General features: G+C 46.2%; 1 protein-coding gene across 6 annotated transcripts in view; it reads left to right on the top strand.

Annotated features, from left to right (window-relative positions):
- PPCDC (phosphopantothenoylcysteine decarboxylase) overlaps positions 1–20270 on the top strand; it is a 1035307-nt gene that overhangs the window by 580840 nt on the left and 434197 nt on the right. For 3 of the 6 annotated variants that reach the window (XM_078685116.1, XM_078685115.1, XM_078685113.1), the window contains exon 6: positions 14029–14189. The exons of 1 other annotated variant lie outside the window; for it this stretch is intronic. In XM_078685116.1, coding sequence (XP_078541242.1) covers positions 14029–14144 — 116 coding nt within the window. In that variant the 3' untranslated portion in view covers positions 14145–14189. Of the gene's footprint in view, positions 1–14028; positions 14736–20270 lie in introns of those variants that run through there. 2 more of the 6 variants (XM_078685112.1, XM_078685114.1) reach the window with 1 other exon arrangement.

The raw sequence follows: 20270 nt of genomic DNA, 5'->3' as shown, positions 1-20270 counted from the left end.
GCTTAGCATAAGCAACAGCTAACCATTCACAAACAATGTTTATATACCAATTGCAAATTTAAAAAAAAAATGAATGCAAAGCATTGTCATTTACAATGCGAGTAACTCAAACTTTAATGCTGCAAGACCTATTGCATTGTAAATGCTTGTGTAAACTGCATTAACCGCTGGAAGCAGACGACACCAACTCCCAGGGCATGCTATTGAACTGAAAACACCCAAATTGTGTCATTAACAAGCTTGTCAAAGGCATACTATCAATATATCTGGTGATAGACTGCAGAAAGGTTGAGTATGTTAACCAATCCTAAGTCTGTGAGCAGTGATACATTCTCACAGATATTGGGAAGTAGAAACCTGCTGATTATGTTGTGGTGCTTAAATTGTGAATGTTAGCAAAGAGTTGGCCCTTGCCATTCAACCTTAGGGTGAACATCATGCAGCCGATTCACCCAGTTTGTTTAGTCTAGGGCTGTTAAGCTGTATACCTCTTACTCCACTTCACCGATGATTTGAATTTGGGATACTGCTTGGCTTAATGTACCTTAGGTGCCTCATTATTCTTCAACCTTATCTGGTGAACAAAACTATTTCATTTCCCTATTCCACCTTTGAAAACAACATCATATTTCTTAAGTATTTTCCTCTAAGTTTCATCTTTCTCACCAACACCTGGTTTTTACTTTCTGATGGAAACATCTGCCTGTGGATTCCTCACCTTTTGAATTCTCCCCTTCTCCAGCGTTCCACTGAAACTTTTGTCTAGCTCTCCCACGTCGACGAGGGCATCATATTCGCACGGCTCCGCTCGTGACTCAGTATGACATCACCGGAGACACAAGTAGACCTCGTCGGCGTGCTGACGTCAGTTCCCTTTTTTACGCGCCATCGACGCGTAACGGCTTTCTGGGATTCTCCATTTTCTTTACAGTTACGTTGTTATCTGCTTCTTCTCCTGAGTGCCAAGGATGATGAAGCGGAGCGCACACGTGACAGGGCCAACTTGGCTGCCATATTCTGGATACGCTGCAGTTGTTTAATCAGAGAGCTGGGGCCACCTAGAAGCAGTGCGTTATAGTAGTCAAGTCTACTTAGTATGATACTACGCACTACCTCAGGTCTGGCCGGAGTAGGCAACATGGGGAGGATTTTGCGCAGCATTCTTAGCAGCAACATACATGTGCTAATGGTCTTATTCACATAGGCATCCAGTTGTAAATGAGGACCAAAAATGACTCCCAAATTGCAAGCAGCGTCCGCCGCCTCAACAGTAGCCATGGTGGTAGGGGGCCAGAAATTAATCGGCAAAGGGCGCAGAATGTTATCAAGTGAACAATGCAGCACCTCTGTCTTTGACCCATTAATCTGAAGGGAGTTATCCCTCAGCCAGCCCGCCGTGCCTATCATACAACGGTGGTAAGTCTCTATAGGGACAGCATCCTTACCCTCAAAGGAGAAGATAAGTTGCGTGTCATCAGCATAGTTTATTACTGTAATACCAAAGGATTTAATCAACTTGCTCAGGGGGTCTGAGATAAAGGTTAAACAGAATGGGGCTAATTGCTGACCCCTGAGGGACACCTTGCCCCACCAATCTAGTGTCGGACATAAAAGGAGGCAAAGTCACTACTTGATGTCTATTGTGGAGATAGGATACTAGCCAGTCCCAGGCCAGACCGGTCACCCCACTATCTTCCAATCTCCTGATCAGTGTAGAATGGTTAACAGTGTCGAACGCGGCCGACATGTCGAGCAGCACCAGAAATGCTGCTCGACCACTGTCGACACACGATCGTAAGTCGTCCAGGACAACTACCAATGCTGATTCTGTGCCATGAGCTGGCCGAAAACCGAACTGAGCCACATCTAGGCAGGCGTTTGCCTCTATAAAATGTGAAATCGATTTGGTGACAAATTTTTCCAAGATTTTAATTGGAAAAGGCAGTAAGGAAATAGGCCTATAATTCGTAGAGCAGAGGGGATCCAGTGTGTCTTTCTTTAACAAAGGGGATACTACCGCCAGTTTCCAACTGTCAGGGACAGTGGCAGTACTAAGAGACTGACAGCAGATCGAATATAGAAAAGGAAAGAGCTCAGTTTGGAACAACTTCCAAAACTTGTGTGGCAATGGGTCCAATGGAGAACCCGATGATACACTATAGGCCAAGATACAAAAGTCCTCATATGAAGGAGGGGTGAAGCTAGACAACATCGCATGCACCATACAGTCCCTTGTGACAACTGGAGTCTGTGTCGGTAACGGCTCTACGGTATTGTAGGTGTTGAGGGCATTTGAAGCAGAAAGTCCAGTCAGAATGGCAGCAATCTTGTCCTCAAAGGCAGAGGCTAGAGAGTCGCATCCAAAGATTCTGTTAACTGTAGACAAAGGCTCTGATAATTCTCTTCTACTCCTTTCTCCAGCACCAACCCGCTTGGCAACAGACTGGGTAGTGCAGAAGAGTTCAAGAACTTAGACCACTGTCGACTAGATTTGGTATTAGCTAGACTGTTTTCGGTATGAAGGTCATTGGGGAGTTGCAGCGAGAACTGAATGAGGGCATGATCTGTCCAGCATTGTGCGGTTATGTCCTTGATTTTAACCGTCTGCAAAGACAAGATCAAGGACATGACCCCTCGAATGGGTTGGGGAGAGCACCAGCTGCTGGAGGTGAAAGTTACTACAGGCCTGACATAGTACTTTATAAGCTGAGTCTAGGGGTCCATTAAGCCAAAGATTGAAGTCCCCTAAGATCACAAGCCTCGAATGAGTATTCGATAGGTCATAAATAAGATCCACCAGGTCGTGCAAGACTGTCGTGGCACTGCCCGGAGGTCTGTAGCAGAGCAAGCCTGAGTACAAGGCGCCCTTGTGGCCTTTGAACGAAAAGCCCATCAATTCAATGCCACGGACATCTTTAACCTCAAACTCTGTTAGACCAAGAGCCTCCTTAAAGATGAACCCCACCCCTCCTCCTCTACCATCCACTCGGGGATTATGTCTGATCTTATATCCGAGGGGGCAAGCCAGACCAAGCTCAACCCTACTATCAGCTCTTGTCCAGGTTTCAGTAACAAACAGCACATCTAAACCGTACGTATCTATTAGGAGTGATATTTCCCTATGGTGCACAAGGACCTAACATTGAGCAAACCGCAAGATAGCGTAGTTATAGCCGTTGAAGAGTGACTGGGCAAACCAGGTTGCTGACGTACCTGAATAAGCTCTTTCCTGGTGTAAGCATAATGAGCTGATGTGGATTTGCCAGCATAGCTGGCGCGGGTCGAAGGCCGGAGCACGGATGGGCACAGACGGGCTTGCCTCTGGCGCGCGCTTGAAAGTCCTGTGTTAAATCCCCCATTAGGCGCGAAAGTCCGAGGAGTCAGCCTCTGGACCTGCGACCAAGATGGCGCCTGTAAACGGCACCTTCCGAGTTCCTTCTCCCAAGGTGGCAGCCAAATCGCCGCTACGCGATCCCAAATAAGTCCTAAATCGGCCTGAATCCCGCAAAATGCGCGGTGAAGATCCTTTTAACGTGCAGGTAAGAGCTAAGGGCTAATTATCAGGGCAGCAGCAGGGAAAGTAAAATACAGCAGCGCAATACAGTAAATGCGGCGCTATACTGACGAAGTGCAATTTAAAAGTTAAAAGATTTTCCAAATGGTGAGAGGAGCAGCAAAGTAAATGCACGCGCTGCAGGATTGGTGAAAAAGAAGTACTGGAAACAGTTGTGTGTTGAGCTTTTCCGCCTTTCGCAGAGGATTCTCGACATTCAAGAGATGATTCCTTTGATCACGATGGAGCGGTTGTTCCAGTCCTGAAGGTTCTACGCCTGCTTGGTCTGTTCGCTTCCTGCATTCTGTTGGTCAACCATGCACGCTGGCACATGAGGGCTTTCCAGTGGTGCCTCCGCGGACAGTGGTATCAGCCCAATGGAGACCTCAGGGTCTAGATCTCCAGAGACATTGCAGCGGATCTGACTTGGTGGAGTGTAGAGGGCAATCTGTGGCACGGAAAGCCCGTTCATCTTCCTTCACCAGTGGCCACAGTAATCACAGACGCCTCCACCCTAGGGTGGGGGGCTCATCTGGGGCATCTGGAGAAAAATGGTCTTTGGTCTCCGGAGGAAAGGTTGTTTCACATCACCCTGCTGGAATTGCCGGTGATACGTTTAGCTCTCAAGGCCTTTCTTCCCTCCCTTCGCGGTCGGTCGTTTCAGATCCTGACGGACAACACTACTGCGTTGTGGTATATAAACAAACAGGGAGGAGTAGGGTCGTATAGTCACTGCAGAGAGGCTCCGCGACTCTGGTCCTGGGCTCGGGACCATCAGATTTGTGTTATGGCAAATCATCTGGCAGGAGTGTTAAATATTCGTGCGGACAGTCTCAGTCGACGCTTTTTGGCTGATCACGAGTGGCAACTTCATCGTGAGGTGGTCCCTCTCATCTTCAGGATGTGGGGATTATGAGAATGTGGCCTGGTATATGCTGTCCACTAATTGGACAGCACTAATATGTGCCTAATACTTTAATGGTTTTCAGTTAATCACTCAATGAGATTTATCTGGTAAAACAATAGCAAGCTTGAATCCCAACCGCTGCACACCAATGTGAGAAAGTGGCCTGGTATATGCTGTCCACTAATTAAAGTGGGCACCTTTTACCAGTACACACGACCTTTATGATGTATGAGGTCAAAGATAACCTTATTGAAAACTATCCTAGTTGTAGCTATGGAGAGCAGCCTTCAGGCTTAATCTTGAAGCAATGTAAAGCAGCTTGTTTTACCAGAATATCACCTCCTGAATGACTAAATGAAGGAGAACCACACTGTAGTTATATAAAAATATGTATTTATTAATATAACACTCTCTATTATCCTCTACACGAGGATAGAACACAAAGCACATAATACCGGATCAATAGAACAGTTGTAAGTAGCACAATACACAGTGGGCTCCAGGGGGAGACCAAACCATATACAAAAATAGTGGTATAACATTCACAACTGAGATAAAGACAAGGTCTGGAGTATGTAGAATCGCAGGAACCCCAAGGAACCACCCAAGGTGAGTTGATAGGGACCCCACGGAGGCCGGGTGTGGTGTGGGAACATGACCGCGGGCTCAGTACAGTTCTTATGGGGTAGTCGCAGTTACATTATTAAAGTTTAAGGACCGCTCTAGGATGACTTCGAACAAATCCTTTGGAACTTAAGAGTTTAGAGAGCCACCCCACCCATAGATACCGTAGTACCCAGGTTACCTATCCCAGGAGAGCCGGATTCATAGGTCTGAAGTGGTGTCGGAAACCTCTGTTGTTCTCAATGGAAGGAAGTTAACTAGTTTTGCTGCCGTAAAGGTGAAAAGGGTCCAGTGGAATCCAAGCCTGGATTCTGGATGGAAGGATCCTGAAAGCAGAGGGGACAGAGTCTGGGTCACTTCAGAGTGACCAGGGGCTCGGTAGACTAATGCCCACCGATGTCGGGTGCTTCAGGTGCGAAGAAACGATGCTTGAAGCTGCAGCCTCGAGGTCCCGGAGGCGTCGCGGATAACCAGAAGCTGAAGGTGAGCTGTCCCACGAAGGATGTCAAGTGCTGAGGAGTCGGTGTCCGGCGAGAGCACCAACAAGCCTTGGCAACTGCAAACCATGCAGGAAGAACAGACAGGTTATGGTGTGGACCAGCAAGGTCCAGGGTACTCCTCAAGCAATGGCGAGTGAGGGTACGTCTGGAGCAACTAGGAAAACCCAAGAACAATCAAGATGTCCCTCAGGAGGACCCACAGGCCAAATGACCAGGAGTCATGAGGGGACCTCGAGCAAGATTGCAAGGCACCAGTCAACGGAGCATTCGGTGCGAGAAGGCCTGAGTTCTTTGGTGCAAATACGGCTCAGGGTCAGGACTACACGGATTACAATGCACAAGCTTAGGAATCGCCATCAAGCTTATGCACCTACAAATGGACGTGGTGCACAGGGGTTCAGGTTACGTAGCCCCAACGAGGAATACTGGCCTCAAACTCGGTGAGAGGGCAGATCGACCTCAGGGATCTTCAGGAACCCACCTCCTGTGTTGCTGAAATCTTCGCAGTCCGCAGGAGCTCAGGAGCAGCAGACCGGTCAGTTGCGCTTTAGGTGTCTGCCAAGCAGGGGAGTGACTCCTTCACCACAATGGAGATTCTTCTGTTGTCTTAAGTGCCCCATAGGTCCTGCACAGAGCCTTTATGGAGTCACAGCCCAAACTAAGCTTCGGACGTAAAGGGGGACAAATCGAGCCCAGTCGAGGTCCAGCGAAGTCTAAGTGTTCAGACAGTCGAAAGTCAGTAGTTTCTTCTTGTAGAATCTTTTCCATGTAAAACCTAAAATCTTACAGCAAGGTAAGCCCTTTTGTACCCACAGGAGAGGGTAGGGCAGATCAGGAGACCCTCCTAGGAGAGGGGCAGGACAGAGGGGGGGCTACACCCATGCCCTTTGTCCAGTTTTGCGCCAGAGCAGGAGCCAATGGCTCCCAGAACTGGTTTGAGCTGGACTGTGCACAGGGACACCAAATGTGCCCCCAGTGAAGACTTTCAGGCACTCTCACAGTGCACCCACCCACCACCAATACACTAAGCCTGTCTGGGAGGTGGTCACACCTTCCTGTGACAGGATACCTATTGTGCTGCCTTCCTCTGCTCGAACTTGGCTCAGCAGCAGGAGGGCAGACATGTGTCCCTGGCTGGCAGCATCCATTTTGTGCTGTCTGGGTCGAGAAGGCTGGCACCGGGTACACCGGTGACCCCACGAAGCTCGCTTCTGAAGGGTGGAATCATATCTCCCACACCAATTACTAGTGTGGAGGTCTGATTCCAAGGTGTTTGATACCAAACACGATATGTTTCTATGCAGCCGTTTTTGAGATGACATTTACTGCAAGGTTATAGGCACCTCTACCTATATGTCCGGCTGAGTCACAAACAACCCGGGAAAATGGTCTCCGAAGGCTGCAGAGGGTCTTTGCTCATGCAGGGGCACCCTCTCACATAAAACCCAGCACCCTGCCTTCAGGATTGTTAAGGCCTGCTATAGGGGTGACTTATACGTTTTAAGTGTATTTACCATTAGATATAGTGAACTTATACCTAAGTAAGTGGTGCAAGGACCATCTTACACAGGCTGCAGTAGCAGACCTAGAGTTCCATTTTGCATTGCCTCTCATGGGTGGCATAATACACGCTTCAGCCCATGGGAGGCCTCTGGGGTACTTATGCCCTGGTTACATGTGTACCATATACTAGGGACTGATAAGGGTACCCCAATATCCAATCTGGAGTGTACCAAAGCACATGTATGTCAATTTAAGGGAGAAAGCAGATAGACTGGGGCGCTGATTAGCAGGATCCCAGTCAGACTAGTCAAAAACAGTGAGACATCAATCAAAAAGTGGGTGTAACCATAAGAAGCAGATCCTACTTTCCTACAGGGGTTTTCTCGGTTGGACATCTTTGCCACTCCAAAGAATGCGCACTGCCCGTCGTTCTGAAGTCTCCAGTTCCCATTGCAGGGAGCATTGGGGGACGCGGTTCAGTTGGTAGGGAGTTCGCAGCTCCTTTATTTGTTTCCCCAATGCCCCTGATTCCTCGAGTTCTGAGGGAGATTCGCCATGACCAGGCCAAAGTCATATTGATCGCCCGGATTGGCCAAGAAGGGTGTGGTACACAGATCTACTTCACCTCTCATCGCATCCTCCGCATCGTCTACCTCTCAGGGCAGATCTCTCGCGGTTACAGGGGCAAGTTTTACACCCCCACCTCCAGGGCCTGCACCTTCATGCCTGGAGATTGAGCGAGGCAACCTGAGTGCTTTCTCTCTCCCACCGGATGTGGTGGACGTTATTGTATCTTCCAGGAGACACTCCACCAAATCTATTTATTCTTCCAGGTGGTCCAAATTTGTGAAATGGTGTGGAGAGAGGTCTATTGATCCTTTGAAGGCACGTTTGTCTGATGTTCTGAGTTTCTCTCTTTCCTCTGCCCAGGGATGTGCTGTGGCTACAGTTAAAGGTTATTTGTCGGCTTTGTTGGCTCCTTTGTTTGCCGGACCAGCCATCTTTGTTTAAATCTCCAGTTGTTATGAAGTTCATTAAGGGCCTCACCAATAGGTTTCCTCCCATTCCCTTCATTATGCCTCAGTGGATTTCCATCTTGTACTCACTTTCCATATGGGTTCTCCATTTGAGCCTCTTCATAGTTGTCTGTTGAGGCTTCTGTCTTTCAAAACGGTCTTTCTGATCGCTATTACCTCGGCCAGGAGACTAAGTGAGCTTCAGGCTCTTAGGTCCAAACCTTCATTTTTAACCATTCATGCAGAAAAGATGGTTCTCAGGACCACTGCTTCTTTCCTGCCTAAGGTGGTTACTCCTTTCCATCTTGGGCAATCCAATACCTTACCTACCTTCTATCCTCCCCCTCACCCTTCCAAGGAGGAGGAGAGACGTCATCGCTTGGATCCTAAGAGAGCTGTCAGAACCAAGGATCTGATACTGGACGATCAGCTCTTCGTGGGCTACATTGAACGGATGAAAGGCAGGCTGTCCACAAACGAACACTCACCAGGTGGATCATCTTGTGCATCAAGATCTGCTACGCCATGGCCAAGGAGGAACCGCCTGAAGGTACTAGAGCTCATTCCACCCGAGATAAGTCTTCTTCTGCTTTAGCTAGAGGTGTTCCTGTTGTTGACATTTGTAAGGCAGCAGCTGGGCCTCCCTCCACACCTTTGCGAAGCGAAGCATTACTGCTTGGGTTCAGAGGTTAGGGGGGATGGCCATTTTGCACACTGTGTGCTTCAGGATTTTTTGGTATAGGTTGTTGGACACCCTTCTCTGGGAGTGGGACTGTTGTGGGATTCAATTCAAAAGGTGAGAAATCCACAGGAAGATGTATCCATACTTACCTTCGGTAACGCTTTTTCTGGTGGATACAGTATCTGCCTGTGGATTCCTCACTGACCCACCCACCTCCATGTTGTCCACTTTTGTATACCAAAGAAATTATTGGTTAATTGACGTGGTTGTTTCCCTATGTCTTATGATTCTTTTGCTATTGGTTTATGGGAAATGCTTTGCTTCTTTAGCTTTTCCTATTTTTCTTTATACTGTGTGTATTTATATTTATATTGTATACTGTGTATACTCCAGTGTGTTATCAATCCACCCGTTCGCCTCGGATGCATGGAAAAAATGGGTTGAACTGACGTCAGCATGCCGACGAGGTCTACTTGTGGCTCTGGTGACGTCATATGGAGTCTCGAGCGGAGCCGTGCAATTATGACGTTCTCGTTGACGTGGGAGAGCTAGGAAAAAGTTTCAGTGGCATACTGGCGCAAGAGAGAATTCAAAAGGTGTGGAATCCACAGGCAGATACTGTATCCACCAGAAAAAGCATTACCAAAGGTAAGTAACTTGTTTATTAGGATCTAAGATTATATGGAGGTATCTCTTATCTTTGCAGACAAGTACTGAGGGACCACTCCTTGCTACATGCAATTAATTATCCCTAAGTAAGGCGTTTTTAAATTTGAATCTGAGTGAGTGATTCCCAGTCATGTGATGGGTTTACTGTTGTACATTAGATTATCTCCTTGCATCTGCTCAGCCTGTATGAATGTGATGTCAGTGTAGAATGTTGAATGTTGGATGACAGAGTGAATAGAATGTTAGTGTGCCTGGTGTGTATGTGGAATGACAGTTGAAGAGAGTGGGCTGAGCAGTGACCATCCTGTTCCTGGTGGGGTTATCTTCATTACATCTTGTTACCAACTTATATGAATAAAGGAACATCAAGAAACCTACATGACTATCCATCATTTTATATCCACGACATTTTGGCGACGTTTGGAGAACTTAAAGCGTGCAAGAAACTACCTACAAACAAACTAAGGTATCTACAAGGAATAAAACCTTAAGAAACAGAAATCGTATCAAGGTAAAGACTTCTTTTCATTTTAAAATATACATTTAAGCTAATTGGCACTACAAAACCCCACCAGTGACCCCGAAACCGGTCGCCCTAAACTCTATACCAGTGTCACAATTAGCGTAAATATTCGAGATGACGTCATCTTTACTAGTGTTATGGGAACCAGCTTTACAAACGTAAGAGAAGATCGTTTGTAAACGATTTGTCACCTGATTACACTGAAACCTTCTGCTAATTTACGAGCGTAAGAAGAAATGATTTATATGTTCCAGTAAATTATAGTGCCTTAATACATGGGGTACTAGCGCCAAACTTCTTAATTAAAATAAGACATTCTGCTTTGCAATGAGATCGTCATATGGCATACGAATAGTCTTTTACAAAGTTGGACAAGTGAACGCCGGACGCCATCTAATGGGATTTTCCGGTACTCCATCTAACTTTATTCAAAATTGTTCGTCATTTCTCGGAACAACTTTGTGATGTTAGTGAGGTGTTATTGTTTGGCCTTGTCTACGAGCTCTTGGGCAAGCGGTTTGGAAATTCCTGCTCTTTAATTCAAGTCACAAATTTTTTTTTTTCATATTGACTACAAACTCCTGACAAGTGGTTCGGTAATCCCTGCTTTCTTATTCAAATCAGACTGTTTTTACTCATATTGGGCAGTTTTCGATAAATGAAAGTCATTCACAATGCTCTGACAGTTACTGGCGCACTTCAAGAAACATTTGAAATTACCACGAGACTCTTTCATACCTCGAGCTCCTGACTGACAGCGTCATGCCTCGAGCTTCTGTATCACAGCGTCTTAAGTGTTCTGTGGAATCCTCCTGCAGAGTTTCATCACCTCTATGACGTTCTGTAAATCATCTAGAACACGCAGCTGCAGTGAGCCACACGACTTTAATGACTCTAACGTGCCACCATCTTGAAATTGCCTGCGAGAGCTGCCAAAGTGTACCGATGATGAAGTTTGTTTGACAAGACTTTCGTGAAGGTGTAATATCCAATTAAGGTTTCCTACACCTAACTGATAACCCGTTATTTTAATTTAATTGTATTTTTTGATGATTCCTCTACAAATAGTAATTTATTCTATAACCTACAGTTACCGGAACTGAATTTTGCGATGTTTATTGGAGTTTGCACTGTTTATATTATTACATGCATTCGTATTTGTAATTGTGATTCTAATTTATTAAGTTAAATTTACTAGTACTAAATTTATAATTGCATGTGATGTTTTTAACAATAGTTATGTACAAAGAGGTAGAAACACGCGCATTTCATAAGTCGCAATATGTTTTCTGCACACTGATATTAAGACACATTACATAGCAATTCAATTAACACGCGCACATTATAAGTCGCGGTATGCTTCCTGAATGCACTAGTATTAATACATGTTACGTGACTCATATACATAATATGAATCTTGAAGTTAGCAAAGCTCAAGATTTAGTCACACATATTATAAGTCGCAAGATGCTTCATGCGCACTGGTATCAAGACATATTGTCATTTTCAGAATTTTATTTATTATACGTTATATTTGGCTGATCTTGATATATGTACAGCCCTAATTTTGATCACACATGTTACAAGTCACGAAACGATCCCTGCGCACTGATGTTAAGACGTAGTTGAAGTTTCCTGTAATTTTGTTATTAATGATTATATACTATATGCACAGTATTTTACTTGATTCTATAATAAGAATTTAAAGAAGTAGAATTTGTTTATATGAATGATACTTACTGTTGTAGAACTCTAGTATTGATGTTGAGTAGTGTAGTTATGTATAGGAGCAGGCCTCTTTACATTTATTCTATACTTCAATGAGGGTGGTGCGCACACCTTTTTCATTGGTCCTACACTACAAATTGATATGTTGAGTTCACACTACAGTTTATAAAATACATGCGTCATATACCTATACATTTATGCCAATATACAATAGGCTATGTACTTATATTTATCTAACTCATACATTGTGCCTTTATGCATTATTATGTCTTTGAGCATTTGTGCCTTAGGCAGTACGTTATATACATACACATAGTTTTAGGACCTCTATGCAAGTTTTCCTTCTCTCTCAGTCCTGTACTAATTCACTTTCACTAAACAACATTTCTTTCTCAATTTAAAAAAAAAAAAAAATTGTTCCAAAGGAAGGAGATGTGTGTTATTGTTTGGACTGTTTTATCCTTTCCTCATTCTTGTCACTTTCAGCTACCATTCATTCTTTTCTGCTATTACGAACCATATGATATATTACAAGTTTTCTCTTTTCAATTTAAATAGCTATATAACATTTTTAACTTAAATAGCTATGTAACATAATATTGTGCTTATTGTTATTGAAGAAAAGGGGATATGTTGTACATTAGATTATCTCCTTGCATCTTCTCAGCCTGTATGAATGTGATGTCAGTGTAGAATGTTGAATGTTGGATGACAGAGTGAATAGAATGTTAGTGTGCCTGGTGTGTATGTGGAATGACAGTTGAAGAGAGTGGGCTGAGCAGTGACCATCCTGTTCCTGGTGGGGTTATCTTCATTACATCTTGTTACCAACTTATATGAATAAAGGAACATCAAGAAACCTACATGACTATCCATCATTTTATATCCACGACATTTACCATTGTAGTCCACCGGATGTACATTACTAGGAGCAAGATATATACCCATTTCTTTAAAAGTCGTTATGCCTAAGTTAATTATTTACAATAGTATAGTGAGAACCAGAGTCTGCCATAGATTTCAAACCCACACCACCGAGGGTCACGAGGCACATAAGTTTCTTCATTGTAGGATCTTCATTGATAGTCATCAAGATAAGGACACTTTTCTGCTGCATGCAGGGACTTTGGAACACTACAATAAATAAACAGTGCAGCCGTATATACATAGATAATAATTAAGAAATGTCATGTTCCTTTAAGACTCATGGGACTGGTCCTAATCCTGATGCCTTGTTCTGGCGGTTGCCTCACGGAGTCTGTTATGGTTTTTTCCCAGTTTGTGTGAGTCAGGATTCTGTAACACTGAGTGTTTTCACCTGTTTTTTCTTGCGATTTACTCTCAGAATTCATTCTTTTTTGTCTTTACCCAAAATGTTTACTATGTAGGTAGCCGAATAAAGAATTGTTTCCTTGTTCAAAAGGGTTTCCTGTTAGAATGCCTTCCTCATTTCTGTATCCTCATCTGTGAAAAACTGCCACTCTCCCCCACCAGTTATGAATGGTGCGCCTACTATTTTCCCATTCAAGTAAGGAATGCTAGTTTTGCAAGAAAATGTCTAAAAGAATCTTCAAAGACAGGGAAGGCATCAGACTGGATCGGCAGCTGGTATATATTAAATCAAAAGAGAGGAAAAGACTGACAAGCCCTTCAAGGATCATCACTCAGCTTACACTACTCTTCCGGCGATATCCATTCTGGTCGCCATGGAAGTGCACTATCAATTTACTCAAAGTCTCCACAGCATTTATCTGCAGAAGTAACTGTCAGGATACCGTTTGACACTAGAGTCATGATCTCAACTGGTGCTTCCTAGCAGAGAGGAGTAGAAAACAAGCAAAGGATGGATTTAGGGGTGTTAGGGAACTATACAGAGAGTGTAGGGGTAGGATGCGAAGATGGAAGCAGCACACAGAGGAAAGAGTAAGAAAAGACATGCATTCCCTTGGAATGCTGAGAGAAAAGGAAACAGTAGTTTCTTGATATCAACCGTGGAAGGGCGCAAAACATCCAATCAAAAGAATGGTAAATGTTTATACCAAGGTAGGGACAAACACAATAAGAGAAAGCTAAATAAGAAGTAAGCAACTGAGATTGCCAAGAAAACCAACCAATGATAAGTAATTGGCTGTTAGATTTTAATTATTGATTTTGTATACAATAGGTCTTCTGAAAAAAGAGAGCTAAAGCTGTCTGTTGGCAAGCTCAAAACTGGTTGACCGAGGGAAGGTTAGCATGGGAAGGGAATTAAATAGTATGTATTTAATCTAGAGTTAACAGTGAATTAATCACATATGATGCATGTCTCTTTTTTTCCCCACAGGCCGCGGCGCCATGGCTGAGGTGGCGACTATTGTGGAGAAGGTGAAAGTGCTAATCTCTGAAATGGAGAAGGTGAAAGTGCCAGTCTCTAAAACAGAAACAACAGTGCCGAGTTGAATGTGGCGAACTGGGCAGATAGTTTACCATCCTAACTGCAAGCAGGTGATTAGCCCAGACATGGTGTTGCCAACTTATCGTGATCTTCCAGAATCTGGCCCAACGCATGCTGGCACCAAGCGAGATACTCCTCTTAATTGACGATGATGCGCAAGTGATAGCGATGCCAACATTTCAGAATTTGTAGTGTTGGTTAAAAAGCAGTCTTTTGTGGGTTACATTCTCACACTTCCAGTCAGAAGAGGGCTGTCATGCCTTGCTAACACATTATGTGATGCAAGAGTTCTGCCAATTTGTTCGTTTTTGTTAGATATTGTGCTCTATTGTTTTAAGTTTTTTACCTGTCAGGAGCATGTTGGAAGGGTGTTTTGTTTTAGGAGTGAAGAATATCCAAGTTATCAATTTCTGGTGAGCCATTCTTTTATTCCTCAGTTCAACCCTCGACACACTCTCAACATTACCAGTACCGTAAACATCTAAATTATCGCTTAATGTTAAGAGACTCTCAAAGCCATTTGTTTCGAAAATTAATGTAAAGCTCTATAGCAGAGTTCATGCAATAAAAACTCTTTATTTTTATATTTACTATGACACTTGACTATTAGTATGACTTAGTCTGACATAGACTAACTTTCACAAATTGTGAAATAAGAAGAGGTTTATTTGGGAAGGGGATAAAGAAGTGGTAAAGTTAGGTTAAACTCACCATCCTTTCTGAACTGAACCTCACTTGGTATTATGGCAGGGCCAGCAACTGAAAGGGAGTGATGCGAGTTGTCTTCAGGAACTCCCCTTTTGAGTTCTTCTTTCTTTACCGTCCTTAATTCCCACGTTGAACGCACCACATTTTGCCACACAGAATACGGCATTCAGCATGTCTACTACTGAGAAACTGGCACTGCATCTTGAAGGGGTCACAGCTCCCATCACGTTCTCTGTGGCAGTTGCTCCAGTTCTTTTTTCGAATCCAAGTGACAGAACCCTGAAGCATTGAGCACAGATTTTTAGGTTGGGCCTGGCATACGCAGCGCGAAGCGCTGTCACCAGCGATGCTTATTGTTGGGGACTTGCCTCGGAAGTGGGACAGGAGATGGGCACGTGCAGAGCTTTTGGCGATTTGTGCAGGTGTACGCGCACGTACAGACACGCGCTGTGCACATTGCCTGTCCCGCTTCCGAGGCAAGTCAGCCTCCTGCAATAGCATTGCATTTTTTGTAATGCTCAAGCGCGCCCCCACACGCCCCACTTACCGGCTCTTGTGGGGGATCTGCGCTGCTCCCTGGCTGGTTTCCTCGTGGCAGGGGGGCCTCTTTTCTGGTCACACGCGGGGCTCCATCATGCTCACAGGAGCCCCGCAGTAGCATTCACAAAGGCGGGGTGGGCTCCCGTCGGACTTCTCTCTGAGGGAGGGTTCCATGCCTCCATCACACGGGCTACAACACGCGGGGCTCCCTCAGCTCACGGGAGCCCCCGACACTGCCGCGCGCTCCATGCCCCAGGTAAAGTTGGTCGCACGCATGCGCAGTGCGTAAGGAATGCATGTGTGTTCCTGTGAATACACGTGTCAAGCGCTTTCACTTTCCTTACCCCCATCGCTTATTTATATAGCAAGACTGTTGTGAAACAGGAAGCCTCTCTCTCGTGGGCTGGTTGAAATCTCATCTCTCACCCTTTTCAGCTGGAAGCGCGCTGATCTCCAATTCACATCAAACATGAGAATGTGACTCGCGCCAGTGGAAGCCTGAGGGTCTGCGTGGTGCACGATGAAGTAACGCCGGGGGGATTTGTTAGACCTGAGGCGGGGAGCAGCACGTTTGTACAGATAGGCCACGGCGGCTGCTTGCGAACAGAGGTTTCCCTCCTTGCACCGTGACGAGAGTGAAAGGAGAACCGGTTCCCTCAGGCCCATTGTTTCTGCATTAATATTGCATGTTGCTGAACCTTTAGTCCTTAGGTACATATAAAGGGGTCCCAGTTGTAAAATTAGTTAGCAAATAAGTAAATCACAAAATCGAAAACAATGAAGCTATATTTCCTGAGTGATGTTATTTATACACATCCTCGGTCATAAACGTATTATGCATTCTTTGTACAAAACGTATTACATGCCCAAAGGGGGCGTGGGTGAGAAGAAAGGGGGTAAGTGCTTGGTAAGGGTTTAAAGTGATAGAAAAAGGTCACATGTGGTCACATCAGTACATTTTCATGGTTGACATCACATGAGCACACAGTTGTTGCCATAGAGCACTGTTATACATAAATAATTAAATCCTATCCCAATAATGTAAAACAGTCAAGAATGTTCTGTTATATTCAGGTAGGACAGGTAAAAGATAAGTCGACGTTTCGACCCCTGTTGATGTAGGTCCACTTGCACCATACTGCGGGGTCATCATCAGGACTGGTGAGGTGGGGGAAAGGGCACCAAAAACAGCCACTGTCAATCGTGTGGCAAGAATGAGAGAAGAGAGACGGGCCCATAGGCTCCTGACACCAAGAGAGCAACAACCTTGTTATCTGTGTCCTAAACAGACGCCTCGATAACTCGTACGATCAATCACTATTGAACAGGCCTACTCCGTGCATCAATCGCGGAAGTGGCATGCGCTGTTCACTCAAGTGCTCCGGTGAATGCGAGTGAACCTTTAGTCCTTGGCACAGCTTGTTCTATACGTCTCACTGGCACATTCTGTCCATAAGAACAATCATTAACAAGGACCACAACGTTCACGTGTACATAATGAGTGCATCCCTGTTTTTTTTGGTGTAGGCTTGTTCTTTTTAATTCAGCACTCCATGAGCATGCACATGTTTTGTAGCTCTCACCCCGTCTGCTGGTTCTGCCCCTAGGAAACACTCAAATCCACCCTCAGTGCTTGAAGCTTCTCAACATGACCCACAAGCTTGTCCATTGCTTTCGCCACCCCTTGAAGGCTTTTCTTTTCTATTATTTATTTCCTCCCCTCCCCGACATGAGCTCAGCCATAAGTGCCTCCTTTGCTTACTCACTGCCAACTCTCTACTGCGTCCTTCCCATCCACTTCTCCATTGTTCCTCAAAGTATATGCTGTCCTTTAATTTTTTTGTTTAATGTAATTTGTGGGAGAGTAAGGTGCTGTAAATTGCTGCCAGGTCACTGCGCAATGCAAAAAGCACTTTTGCGCAGCTCAAATTACATTTTTCTTCATTTGCTGTTTCAAATAGCACCTAAACTTTTGGATCGGTAGAAAAACAACGTAAAATTCCACCCACATCCTTTCCGAGGCGCACGCATGAGTGGTGATATATGGACATGAATATATCACATATGCATGCCTGGAGAATGACACAGCAGTCATTGTGCCTCCCCACCCCCTCTTTATTTGGCCAATGCTACACAGAGTCGGCAAAAAAACAATTATTTTTCCTGATGGACGCAACACTGGCAAAAAGCATCGGGAAGGTCAATAGGTCAAATAGGCAAAAGCTTCTGGCTTTGCCAATGTTTGTTAAGTTTGACAGTCATAGTGAGGTGCCCCGTGCCCCAGACGGTTGTGGAAGGAAGTGGAGTTGGGGCGCCCCTCGCGTTGATGTGAGCCCCCACTAGTCACTGCAGGGGCTAAGTGGAGACACGACTGATGGGCCACAGCTGGGAGCCTTGCACAATGATGGTGTATGAAAGAGCGACCACCCTTGCTTTTTGATGGACACTGACCCTGGAGTCTGCAGGGACTTCGAGATACTGCTGTTGCTGACCCAGTGAGGTCCTGTGTACCCTCCCCCCGCACCCCCTCACCACTGGATGGCAAAATTGGAACCCCGCGATATGTAGCTCTGGGCCTGGGGAATTGGAAGCCCCAACAGTGTGGCATACGCCTCCCCTGCGTTGTTGGCTGGTGCCTTTGACGGGGGTATGACGCGAGGGGATTCCCTGGCGGTAGAGCCCGGCGGATTGAGGAGGGGTTCACACCCAGCGCGCGGGGCGCAGTTATTGGCCCTGGACTACCTGACCTACACTAGAGACTGCTAAGCATAGGTCACCACTGTTAGCGCCGCAGGTGATTGTTTGTCGTTCGATCCCAGGAGCTCCAAGTCAGGTGACACTGCCTCAGGGAAGGACATGGGTGACCGGGACCCGCCTGAGGACCCCCCACAGCAGGACATTCACAGATTACTACTGGCGATGGAGAAAAGCCTCCAGGGGGGAATAGCGTCGCTGGGCACTAAGATGGACACGCTCTCCTACCGCATGGATCACATGGCGGAGAGGCTCGACAAACATGCGGAGCGCCTGGACATGTCTGAACGTCAGCTGACGTAGGTGGAGGAAGCCCAGACCACCTTAGACACAGATGGTAAGCAATTGGCTAGGGCGATGCAGCTGTTCCAGGACAAGACTGAGGATTTGGAGGCCTGCTCCCGGAGATGTAACCTCCGTATTACGGGGCTGCCGGAGTCCACGCAGACCGGGAACATGGAAACCTTCATTCAACGCCTTCTGAAGTCCCTGCTGGTAGATTCTGCCTTTTCCGCCATGTTTGTAGTCAAACACCGTTCTCTCGCCCGAGGCCTAAGCCGGGGGCGCCGCCCAGGCCTGTAATAGCCAAACTGCTCAACTACCGAGACCGCGACGTGGCACTTCCACTTGCGAGGGAGAAACAGCCGCTGCAATACGAGGGCTCGACCCTTTCGCTGTTTCCGGACTTTACTGCAAGAGTACAGGAGGCGCGGCGCCAGTTCCAACCGATGATGAGACAGCTACGGGAAATGGGCGCAGACTACGCGATGCTGTATCCGGAAAAGTTGAGAATAAACAGACAGGGGAAATCCGTGATCTTTACTGACCCTAAGGCGCTGCAGAAGGCTATGAAAGACTGGTGGAAGGAGAGCCGCTCTTCCCCTGTCCACTCTCCTGCGGCTGAGGGAAACTCCTTGGATGAACAGGACTAGATGAGCCACATGCAGAAAAGCAATGTATCATGCTTTGCTGGGACGCGGGGGGGTCGATGGGGTGGGAATGGGATGCGGGAGGTGATGCTCCTTGGTTTCCTGGGGGTGTTTCATGCTGCAATAGAGTGGTTTGTTTAGTGGGGATGTGTGCTTGGAAGCCAGGTATGATTTCCATTCAAGCGCGCGCTCTGGCTGGGATGGTATACATGATGAGGACATAGTTCTCCTCTCACTTCCTTCTATTATTCCATGATGTGTATTGAAGCTTGGATTGTTCGTTATGTATTATGATTATATTGGTGATGTGACGCAATCGTCTGTTTAAGTTGCCCGCAAAATGCTTTATGTTTTTGCATAGGGATGGGGAGGGGGCGCGATGCTCTCTACTGTTGCCTTTAAGGGGTGCTTGCACACTGTTAGCCATTATTGCCCCTGCGGGTATCACACTCTCTCTGGTAAAAGCTTAATTTGGATGCTAAGGGCTTGGGGGATTTGGTTGTACGTAAATTGATTTTTCTTCTTTGTTCAGGGACGGGGAGGGGCTGGCAGCATTATTCCTTTGGCCTTTCGGGGAATTCGCTTATTGTTAGCTACCTTTGCCCCAGCGTGTATCCCACTGTTTTTGGTTACAGTTTTGTTTGGGGACTGAGAGTTCGGGGGATTCTAGGGGAGGTGAGGGGGGTTAGTATGAGAAGGAGGTTGGGGGAAGGGCGGAAGGAGGGAGGTGTTGTCTGCGGCCTAGTTGGGAATGGGAAAGCGTGGGCGAGAGGTAGGGATTGGAAGGGCGTTCTTGATTTGGGGGGGGACGGCAGGCTGGGGTGGGGGGTTTCGTTGCTTGTCTGATGGCCCCGAGCGCCGCCCTTCGGCTTCTGCTAGGAAGCTGGATGTGGAGATGACACGTCTAGGACTGCAGGACGTATGGAGATCCAGGCACCCTACTCAAGGGGGATACACACACTACTCCGCTCCACATGACATCCATACGAGGATTGACTATTGGTTCTCCTCTACCCCTCTCCTCTCTCAGATCCGGGCGTGCTCGATACTCCCGCGCACCTTTTCGGAACATTCCCCTGTTCTTATCTCACTTACTGTGCCGGCGAAACGTCTCCCACCATTTGCATGGCGCTTCCCCCCCTATTCATTGCTGGAAGATACATTTAGGGAGGAACTGGCCAAGGCCATCGAGGAATTTTT

This window comes from Lissotriton helveticus, chromosome 3_2 (genome assembly GCF_964261635.1).
Source record: "Lissotriton helveticus chromosome 3_2, aLisHel1.1, whole genome shotgun sequence".
In the NCBI taxonomy this organism is placed as follows: Eukaryota; Metazoa; Chordata; class Amphibia; order Caudata; family Salamandridae; genus Lissotriton; species Lissotriton helveticus.
The sequence above is the reverse complement of the archived record's forward strand: the minus strand, read 5'-3'. Positions and strand labels throughout refer to the sequence as shown.